This window comes from Cyclopterus lumpus, chromosome 8 (assembly GCF_009769545.1).
Source record: "Cyclopterus lumpus isolate fCycLum1 chromosome 8, fCycLum1.pri, whole genome shotgun sequence".
Classification (NCBI taxonomy): Eukaryota; Metazoa; Chordata; class Actinopteri; order Perciformes; family Cyclopteridae; genus Cyclopterus; species Cyclopterus lumpus.
The window spans coordinates 1,528,466-1,539,300 of record NC_046973.1 but is presented as its reverse complement, the minus strand read 5'-3'; the positions used below and the strand labels follow the sequence as shown (position 1 = coordinate 1,539,300).

The 10,835-nt window shown below is 43.4% G+C and overlaps 2 protein-coding genes across 2 annotated transcripts in view; both read left to right on the top strand.

Moving 5' to 3' along the window:
* Positions 1-301: 301 nt before the first annotated feature.
* On the top strand, positions 302-8,391 carry LOC117734627 (myc-associated zinc finger protein-like). Its single transcript, XM_034538826.1, has 8 exons — positions 302-449; positions 1,157-1,292; positions 1,380-1,738; positions 2,212-2,450; positions 2,810-2,873; positions 3,548-3,719; positions 4,815-5,153; positions 6,712-8,391. The coding sequence occupies exons 1-7, from the start codon at positions 417-419 to the stop codon at positions 5,123-5,125; spliced, it is 1,314 nt and encodes a 437-aa protein (XP_034394717.1). The 5' UTR covers positions 302-416; the 3' UTR covers positions 5,126-5,153; positions 6,712-8,391.
* A 977-nt stretch (positions 8,392-9,368) lies between these two features.
* Positions 9,369-10,835, top strand: part of nlk1 (nemo-like kinase, type 1) — a 6,672-nt gene continuing 5,205 nt past the window's right edge. Inside the window, exons 1-2 of the mRNA XM_034538825.1 lie at positions 9,369-10,220; positions 10,812-10,835. The exon at positions 10,812-10,835 is cut by the window's right edge and continues 376 nt beyond it. The gene's annotated coding sequence lies outside the window, so the exon portion shown is untranslated. The remainder of the gene's footprint in view (positions 10,221-10,811) is intronic.

Genomic DNA, 10,835 nt, shown 5'->3' with positions numbered 1-10,835 from the left:
CCTCTCCTCTTCTCCTCCTCCTCCTCCTGGGTTGGTTCCTCCTCTCCTCCTCTCCTCCTCCTGGGTTGGTTCCTCCTCTCCTCCTCCTCCTCCTGGGTTGGTTCCTCTTCTCCTCCTTTTCCTGGGTTGGTTCCTTCTCTTCTCCTCCTCCTCCTGGGTTGGTTCCCCCTCTCCTCTTCTCCTCCTCCTGGGTTGGTTCCTTCTCTTCTCCTCCTCCTCCTGGGTTGGTTCCCCCTCTCCTCTTCTCCTCCTCCTCCTCCTGGGTTGGTTCCCCCTCTCCTCTTCTCCTCCTCCTCCTCCTGGGTTGGTTCCTCCTCTCCTCCTCTCCTCCTCCTGGGTTGGTTCTCCCTCTCCTCTCCTCTTCTCCTCCTCCTCTCCTCTCCTCCTCGGGGAGCTGCAGGCTCCTGAGGTTGAAGATGGACACCTCCTGGAGTAACTTCCTCTTTCAGGTGAGTCTTAATTGATGCTCGAGCTGCTTTGTTGTTGTTGTGGGGGGGGTCACGGGGGGGTAACGGGGGGGTCACAGGGGGGTCACGGGGGGGTCACAGGGAGGTCACAGGCGGGTCAGGATGGAGCTGGTCTCCCCTCTTTTACTGTAATCAGTGAAATGTAGTAAAAGTATTCAAACTGTCAGTGTTGTACTAATGTATATTCTATCATGAGAGTATTATTACTCGTATATTAATGCAAAAGCAGGATTTTACTGTTGTACTAATACATACTTCATTCAGCTAGAGCCCCCAGAGTCAGGTGGAGGCACCGCTCCTAGTAGTAGTAGTAGTAGTACTAGTTGTAGTAGTAGTAGTAGTAGTAGTAGTAGTACTAGTTGTAGTAGTAGTAGTAGTAGTAGTACTAGTTGTAGCAGTACTAGTTGTAGTACTAGTTGTAGTAGTAGTAGTACTAGTTGTAGTAGTACTAGTTGTACTAGCTGTAGTAGTAGTAGTAGTACTAGTTGTAGTAGTACTAGTTGTAGTAGTAGTAGTAGTACTAGTTGTAGTAGTACTAGCTGTAGTACTAGCTGTAGTACTAGTTGTAGTAGTACTAGCTGTAGTACTAGTTGTAGTAGTACTAGCTGTAGTACTAGCTGTAGTACTAGTTGTAGTAGTACTAGCTGTAGTACTAGTTGTAGTAGTACTAGTAACCGTCTCGCCCCCAGACTCCGGCTCAGGTTCAGGTGGAGGCGCCGCTCCAGTCCGATCTGCTGCTCTCCGGTTCGGCCCCGTCGGCCGAGCACGCCGGCACGCCGCCGTCCACCGTGGACACCGCGGCCCTGAGCGAGGAGCCACTTCCTGGTGAGGGGGGGGGTGATTAGACAGGAAACAGAGTGATCACATGACACAACTGGCTCCCGGCTATAATATACGTGTATAACACTCCAGTCAAGCTGCAGGTGAAGCCCGGCCGGCCCGCCCACATCTGCTCCACCTGCAACAAGGAGTTCAAGAACAGCTACAACCTGCGGCGGCACCAGTCGGTGCACACGGGCATCAAGATGAAGGACCGCGTCGCCCGGGAGAAAGAGGACGGGGGCAAAGGGGGTCGGGTGGAGAAGCAGACCGTCCCGCTGTCCCTCCTCCACCTCGCTCTGCCTCCTCCGCCTCGCGCCGCCCCGGAGCCCCTCCCCCAGCACGCCGCCCAGGAGGCCCGGCCGCTCGCCGTGTCCGCGGCGCCGGCTAACGCGGCCGCGCCACCGCCGCCCATCCAGGCGGCGGTGGTGGTGGTGGGCTCCGTGGAGCAGGTGGGTCCACCTTTGATGTTTAATTCTCTTTCCAGTCCTTCTAGTTAAATACATTCATGTCATGGGGCTTTTATTGTGAAAGGCAGGAACAGAAGGATCTGATCTGTGCTGCCTTTGTCAACCATGAAAAGAGTTAATAAAGTTTGTTGTCTTGGTTCGGACAACGAACAATAATAACAATAACAAAATGTCCGTTCTTTACACCGTGATTGGTCGATTACTTTATTTTTTAGCAGAAGAAAAAATCGAGTTCTGTGTGAAAGTATTTAAAATGTAATTAATGCGCAAATTTAATTTTACTAAAATGAAACCCTTGTCCAATGTTATCTGTCAGCAGAGGAGTCACGGGTACTATTGATCTGCTTTAATCAAACGACAAAGGGATCCGTTTCTGGTAATCTGGATCTTCCACGATCAATAATTAGTGAGCGCTTCCTGTGAAAAGTGACGGAGCTTCTCGCCGCCTCCCACAGAACCCGAACCCCCACCAGGTGAGGAAGAACCACGCCTGCGAGGCCTGCGGGAAGGCCTTCCGGGACGTGTACCACCTGAACCGCCACCGCCTGTCGCACTCGGACGAGAAGCCGTACTGCTGCCCCGTCTGCCAGCAGCGCTTCAAGAGGAAGGACCGCATGAGCTACCACGTGCGCTCGCACCAGGGCGGCGTGGAGAAACCCTACATCTGTCCGCACTGCGCCAAGGCCTTCTCCCGGTACGCTTCCCCCTCATAGAGTAGTGCTTTGAACACGGTTTGATTAAGATGTTTTTATTGAATGGATTTATACTTTAAATGTGTTTTAAACTGCGATGAGAAGCTTTTTGTTCGAAAAGGCCGGGAGATGAGATCGTCCTTTATTTGTATTTTTATACGTTACATGCGATCGATGGGCTTTTATTGTGGAACTCCTGACGACTGTTCCTGTTTGAATCAAAGCTTCCAGTTTATTTGACCAATGACGTCCTTATTTCATCTCTTCTTCAACATTCTACACCCAGACACCCGAGAGTCTTGATTCTAATAACAACATGTTAACATCATGTTATTAACATGTTAATAACTCGTGTTTTCAGACCGGACCACCTCAACAGCCACGTCCGACAGGTGCACTCTACAGAGAGACCGTTCAAGTGCACGGTAACGTCTTCATCTGTCTGTTTACTGGAGTTCAGCCAATATGGGTTTGTGAATCATATAGAGCATGAAACACTAGATGATGATGGTGATGATGATGATGATGGTGGTGGTGTTCTTAATGAAAGGCTAACTTAAAGCAGGACAAAAAGAAGCTGTAAACAAATTATTATTATTAATTCAAAAAATTATTTTAGATTATTTATTTGATGTGTATATCTCTCGTGGGTTATGGTTATTTGTACCTACCCATTGTAGGTACAAATAAAATAATGACCGAGCCGGGGGAGGGGCTAATATACCAAGAAATAAGTCCGATTTTACAAGGTTAAAGTGGTAAATAGAATTTTTTTTTTTTTAAATCATAAATGCGATTTTAAATAATGTGAAGCCTTCTTCAATAAAAAAATAAATAATAATAATCCTGATTTTCTTTTAAACAAAATTAAATCGATTACTTTTCAACCTCATCATTTTTTCTCTATTTTTTAATCTTTGTGTTCCGTTTTGCACGCAAACTTTTTTGGTGTTTTAAAAAAACATGACTATGAACTGTGAGATGATGATGATATATTTACATAAACATTCTCTCTGTGGTCAGGTCGATTCTGGAGGGTTCTTTCAGGTTCTTAGAAACCAAACTTGTTTAAATACCCTCCGTGCACTCGTTTCCACAGACGTGCACGTCGGCGTTCGCCACGCGGGATCGTCTCCGCGCTCACCTGATCCGCCATGAGGAGAAGGTGCCGTGTCACATCTGTGGGAAGCTGCTGTCCGCCGCCTACATCACCGACCACATGAGGGTCCACAACCAGTCACAGCACCACGCCTGCCACCTCTGCAACCGCAGTAAGGCTTTTATTGTGAAGGAACTACGAGAGCCCGCTTCTTTAATAAAAAAAAAATATATCTTCTGCTCTATTCGGTCATGGATCAGTTCTAAATGGTTTGGCCGCAGCGATCTTAAAAAAAAAAAAGGTTTTAAAAGGTGGTGGAAGAAGTACTCCGATCATTTACTTAAGCAAAAGTACTAATACCACATTGTAGAAATTCTGTTACATGTAAAAGTCCTGCATTAAAAGTATCAGCATCAACATATATTTAAAGTACCAAAATCAAAACTACTCATTCTGCAGACTAATATATTTAATATTATTCAGGTCCAATTTTGATTAATTACAGATTAATTTATCTACAATAAAATGTATATGTTTTGTATTAATACATGAATCTATAAAGTAATTGTAAGTAGTATTGTACAACATAACATAAAAACAATTACTGAACTTAAAGCGGCACTATCATGTAGTGTTGGTTCTGTGGACTAAAGTGGTAGTGTTGGTTCTGGTGCCCCCTGTGGACTAAAGTGGTAGTGTTGGTTCTGGTGCCCCCTGTGGACTAAAGTGGTAGTGTTGGTTCTGGTGCCCCCTGTGGACTAAAGCTGTAGTGATGGTTCTGGTGCCCCCTGTGGACTAAAGTGGTAGTGTTGGTTCTGGTGCCCCCTGTGGACTAAAGTGGTAGTGATGGTTCTGGTGCCCCCTGTGGACTAAAGTAGTAGTGTTGGTTCTGGTGCCCCCTGTGGACTAAAGCGGTAGTGTTGGTTCTGGTGCCCCCTGTGGACTAAAGCTGTAGTGTTGGTTCTGGTGCCCCCTGTGGACTAAAGTGGTAGTGTTGGTTCTGGTGCCCCCTGTGGACTAAAGCGGTAGTGTTGGTTCTGGTGCCCCCTGTGGACTAAAGCTGTAGTGTTGGTTCTGGTGCCCCCTGTGGACTAAAGTGGTAGTGTTGGTTCTGGTGCCCCCTGTGGACTAAAGTGGTAGTGGTGGTTCTGGTGCCCCCTGTGGACTAAAGTGGTAGTGTTGGTTCTGGTGCCCCCTGTGGACTAAAGTGGTAGTGTTGGTTCTGGTGCCCCCTGTGGACTAAAGTGGTGTGTCTCTTGTTTCCCAGGCTTCACCACGCTCACCTACCTGAGGGTCCACGCTCAGAAGCACCACGGCCAGGAGTGGAAGGAGAGCGGCGGGGCGCGGGGGGGCTTCGGCGGTACGGGTGCCGGCGGCGTGCTGCTCTGCCAGCTGTGCGGCGTGCAGTGCAAGACGGCCACACAGCTGCAGGGTCACATGGGCACCCACGCCAACCAGGGCGACCCCGTCCCGGACCCCTCGAGCGCCGCCGGCGTGGCCGTCGCCGTGTCCAGCGCTAGCACGGTGGGACTGCTGGTAGCGGACTGCTCCGGCATTGGGCCTCCGGCACACAGCTAGCACCCTGGGGGGGCGACTTCCAACCCAGGTGTGTGAATCATGTTATTCAGTTTTATGAAGCTTTCATTGTCCCCATACAAACTGTCTGCGGCATTGTGGGTAATGTATTTTTTTTCTTCTTTATGTAGTTGTTTTGCCTCTTTGCAGTCATTTTGTGTCTTTATGTAGTTGTTTTGCCTCTTTGCAGTCATTTTGTGTCTTCATGTAGTTGTTTTGCCTCTTTGCAGTCATTTTGTGTCTTTATGTAGTTGTTTTGCCTCTTTGCAGTCATTTTGTGTCTTTATGTAGTTGTTTTGCCTCTTTGCAGTCATTTTGTGTCTTTATGTAGTTGTTTTGCCTCTTTGCAGTCATTTTGTGTCTTTATGTAGTTGTTTTGCCTCTTTGCAGTCATTTTGTGTCTTTATGTAGTTGTTTTGCCTCTTTGTAGTCATTTTGTGTCTTTATGTAGTTGTTTTGCCTCTTTGCAGTCATTTTGTGTCTTTATGTAGTTGTTTTGCCTCTTTGCAGTCATTTTGTGTCTTTATGTAGTTGTTTTGCCTCTTTGTAGTCATTTTGTGTCTTTATGTAGTTGTTTTGCCTCTTTGCAGTCATTTTGTGTCTTCATGTAGTTGTTTTGCCTCTTTGCAGTCATTTTGTGTCTTCATGTAGTTGTTTTGCCTCTTTGCAGTCATTTTGTGTCTTTATGTAGTTGTTTTGCCTCTTTGCAGTCATTTTGTGTCTTTATGTAGTTGTTTTGCCTCTTTGTAGTCATTTTGTGTCTTTATGTAGTTGTTTTGCCTCTTTGCAGTCATTTTGTGTCTTCATGTAGTTGTTTTGCCTCTTTGCAGTCATTTTGTGTCTTCATGTAGTTGTTTTGCCTCTTTGCAGTCATTTTGTGTCTTTATGTAGTTGTTTTGCCTCTTTGCAGTCATTTTGTGTCTTTATGTAGTTGTTTTGCCTCTTTGTAGTCATTTTGTGTCTTTATGTAGTTGTTTTGCCTCTTTGTAGTCATTTTGTGTCTTTATGTAGTTGTTTTGCCTCTTTGTAGTCATTTTGTGTCTTTATGTAGTTGTTTTGCCTCTTTGTAGTCATTTTGTGTCTTTATGTAGTTGTTTTGCCTCTTTGTAGTCATTTTGTGTCTTTATGTAGTTGTTTTGCCTCTTTGCAGTCATTTTGTGTCTTTATGTAGTTGTTGTATGCTTCTTTGCAGTCATTTTGTGTCTTTATGTAGTTGTTTTGCCTCTTTGTAGTTGTTTTATGTCTCTTTGTAGTCATTTTGTGTCTTTATGTAGTTGTTTTGCCTCTTTGTAGTTGTTTTATGTCTCTTTGTAGTCATTTTGTGTATTTATGTAGTTGTTGTATGCTTCTTTGCAGTCATTTTGTGTCTTTATGTAGTTGTTTTATGTCTCTTTGTAGTCATTTTGTGTTTTTTGTGGTCGTTTTAAATCTCTTTGTTGTTGTTTTTTGTTTCTTTGTAGTTGCCTCGTGTTTCTAAAATCTTGTTGTATTTTGTCTCTTTGTAGTCATTTGCTGTGTGTCCATGTTGTGTCTTTTTGCAGCTGTTTTGTGTGTCTTTTATTTACATGCTTTTTGTCTTCATTCTCCAGATGTGTTCTCGGACTGAGAGAAGCCTTTTCGCTCCTCTTACCTTAGTCAGCAGGCGGAAACAGCTGCACACACACACACACACACACACACACACACACACACACACACACACACACACACACACACACACACACCTTGGATTCGAGCAGCCGAAGACGGGGAAGAGACGACAGGGAAACCTCCGAGAGCTCCGTGTGTTTGATTCCCGTGGCTCAGCTGTTCCTCGTCGTTCTGTCGACTGACTTGCACATTGTCATGATTTTGTAAAGTGTTTTTAGATCATTTATATTCCACGATGTCCGTGTTTATAAAAGCCACCGGCTGACGGGCCGCCATGTAAATAGACTTTTATATCCCCCCCACCCCCCCATGGACATTGAATGAGCATAACTCTGCTTCATCTGGTGTTCATATGGTTTATCTGGTCTTCATATGGTTCATGTCTTCATCTTCATATGGTCTTCATGTGGTCTTCATATGGTCTACATATGGTTCATGTCTTCATCTTCATATGGTTCATATGGTCTACATATGGTTCATGTCTTCATCTTCATATGGTTCATATGGTCTTCATATGGTTCATGTCTTCATCTTCATATGGTCCATATGGTCTTCATGTGGTTCATATGGTCTACATATGGTTCATGTCTTCATCTTCATATGGTCCATATGGTCTTCATGTGGTCTTCATATGGTCTACATATGGTTCATGTCTTCATCTTCATATGGTCCATATGGTCTTCATGTGGTCTTCATATGTTTACATGGTCTTTATACGGTCTTCATATGTTCTTCATATGGTCTTATGGTCTTCATATGTTCTTCATATGGTTCTTATGGTCTTCATATGGTCTTCATATGTTTACATGGTCTTTATACGGTCTTCATATGGTCTTATGGTCTTCATATGTTCTTCATATGGTTCTTGTGGTCTTCATATGGGTCTTCACTGTCTCTGGATGCTGATTTTTATTTCTTGGAGTTATTGCTTTGTGTACTTTGTGGCCGTGCATATTGATTGTACTTGATGCGTACTGCATAGCGCCTCGTTACTACTGTATTAAAAAACTAACGAATGCCATCTTCATGTACATGTACTCTTCATGTACATGTACTCTTCATGAACATGTACTCTTCAGGTACATTTACTCGAGTGCAGTACTGAGTTACACATTTGAGATACTTTTTACTTTACTTTACTTTTCTTTTCATGCTACTTTGTACTTCTGCTTAACGATGTTTATCTGACAGCTTTAAATACACAACAGTACACAGTGTACTGCAACCATACTCAGTACACTGTGGTATTAGTACTTGTACTAAAGTAATATTTTCAATGCAGGACTTTTACTTGTCCAGTGTAGTATTAACACTAGTACTATTACTAGAGTAGCTGTTTCAATGCATGACTAACTTGAAACCAAGTATTTGAGAAGTAGTATTTGTATTTTGTACTAGAGTTACATTTTCAATGCAGGCCCTCTACTTGTAACAGAGTATTTGTACAGTGATGTATTGGTACTTTAGTACAAGTACCAATACATCACTTGTACCAAAGTAAAATCTTCAATGCCAGAGTTTTTCTTGTACAAGGAGTATTTTTACAATGATGTACTAGTACTTGTACCTCAGTAAAGGTACTTGTACTTCAGTAAAGTAAAACACCCCCCAGCACAGTGTTTACAGGTAATTGTACTTCAGTAAAGGTACTTGTACTTCAGTAAAGTAAAACACCCCCCAGCACAGTGTTTACAGGTAATTGTACTTCAGTAAAGGTACTTGTATCTCAGTAAAGTAATACACCCCCCAGCACAGTGTTTACAGGTACTTGTACTTCAGTAAAGGTACTTGTATCTCAGTAAAGTAATACACCCCCCAGCACAGTGTTTACAGGTACTTGTACTTCAGTAAAGGTACTTGTATCTCAGTAAAGTAATACACCCCCCAGCACAGTGTTTACAGGTACTTGTACTTCAGTAAAAATATTTGTATCTCAGTAAAGTAAAACACCCCCCAACACAGTGTTTACAGGTACTTGTACTTCAGTAAAGGTACTTGTATCTCAGTAAAGTAAAACACCCCCCAGCACAATGTTTTCAGGTACTTGTACTTCAGTAAAGGTACTTGTATCTCAGTCAAGGTAGAGTTATTAGTACCACAGGAAAGGTACTTGTATCTCAGTAAAGGTAGAGGTACTTGTACCACAGGAAAGGTACTTGTACCTCCACACCGTGTTTATAGGTACTTGTACTTCAGTAAAGGTACTTGTATCTCAGTAAAGGTAGAGGTACTTGTACCACAGTAAACGTACTTGTACCTCCACACCGTGTTTATAGGTACTTGCTCTTCAGTAAATGTACTTGTATCTCAGTAAAGGTAGAGGTACTTGTACCTCCACACAGTGTTTATAGGTACTTGTACTTCAGTAAAGGTAGAGGTACTTGTACCACAGTAAAGGTACTTGTACCTCCACACCGTGTTTATAGGTACTTGTACTTCAGTAAAGGTACTTGTACCTCCACACCGTGTTTATAGGTACTTGTACTTCAGTAAAGGTACTTGTACCTCCACACCGTGTTTATAGGTACTTGTACTTCAGTAAAGGTACTTGTACCTCCACACCGTGTTTATAGGTACTTGTACTTCAGTAAAGGTACTTGTACCACAGTAAAGGTACTTGTACCTCCACACCGTGTTTATAGGTACTTGTACCACAGTAAAGGTACTTGTACCTCCACACCGTGTTTATAGGTACTTGTACCACAGTAAAGGTACTTGTACCTCCACACAGTGTTTACAGCCCCTCCCCCACCGGCTCCTCCTCCCGGATCCGCTAGCCAGCTAGCCGCCGTGAACCCGACCGAAGGGGCTTTAAAACGGACCCCAGACCTGCAGAAGGCCTCCCGGACGAGTCTGGTTCTCCTGCATGAGCAGCCTTCAGCCGTTCACCACGACACAAACGTCCCCACGTGGCGCTCGTTCGCTGGATTCCCGACGCGATGGCCGGCTAGCGAGCAGCCCAAAGCTAGCCGGCGGTTCGCGGGTCCTGTAGCCGGGACGCAGCGCCGCTAGCCCCGCAGCGAACTCCCTGGTTTTACGGCCTTTTTTAGATCAGTTTCCGCTCCATGTTTTCTTTAATGTAACCGGAATTATGTATATTCGTTTACAAATCAAATTATCAATCAATTAGCGTTCTGTTTGAAATATGTAGGTCATCGATAACCAGCTGGTTAAACTAGCTAGTTAGTTAAGCTAGTGAACCCGTTAGCACCAGCAGCTGCTTAGCACGGCAGCTAGCTGGCCTTCTTCTATTTTTCAGTCATTAAAAACATTAAGAGAAAACAACAACGGTTGTTTACATGCGTGTGTTCGCGAGGATTAATCTCCAGCTTCGGTTTCCGAGGTTTTTTAATTAATTTATTTATTGTTAATATTTTGGGGTAATAAGTTTAGCTTAGCTCTGATCCTACTAAGCTAAGCTAACGGAGCAGCTTCACTAATCCACCAGGTAAGAATGTATTTTTTTAATTTGTATTAATGTGACATTACGGCTTTTATCGTATGTGTGTATTTATAATTTTCGCATATGTACTTTGTTGTTTTTATTTTATATTTCACAGAATCATCAATATTCTTGCAGTTTTTGTAAATGTCCCCTCTGCGGGACTAATAAAGGATTATCTTATCCTTAAATTACCCTATGCTGGACATAATTTTCTCTTCATATATTAATTTATTCTGAATCATTATTTACATTTTATTTCCATCATTATTAGCAAAAAAATAAATAATAATAATAATAGTGTTTTTATTCTGATGTTTCTGGGCCTTTTGGATCAATACTTATCCATCAATCATATTATTCATGTTTATTTATTTTTTAATCATCTACTTAAGTTGACAATCATGTTAACCATCAATTAAATATCCATCGCGGGTTCGCAGAGGTAAACATCCCAAATATTCAGTTTATCATCATTTAAAATAAAGAGATTGATGCTCTCGGCTCTTTTTATTTGACCCGGTCTGCTGAAGCATGTCGAGCTCTCGCAGGAAGAAAAGACTCTTGAGTGGTTTTTGTTCCTGCTTTCGCCCTCAGGAGTCTACGGGATCATGCCGAGCG

Bases quoted from the DNA above. Each gene is read 5' to 3' on its own strand.
- LOC117734627 (XM_034538826.1), top strand. From the start codon at position 417: ATGGACACCTCCTGGAGTAACTTCCTCTTTCAG. The intron at 450-1,156 runs GTGAGTCTTAAT...TCTCGCCCCCAG, and splicing joins GGAGTAACTTCCTCTTTCAG to ACTCCGGCTCAGGTTCAGGT. The intron at 2,874-3,547 runs GTAACGTCTTCA...TCGTTTCCACAG, and splicing joins AGAGACCGTTCAAGTGCACG to ACGTGCACGTCGGCGTTCGC.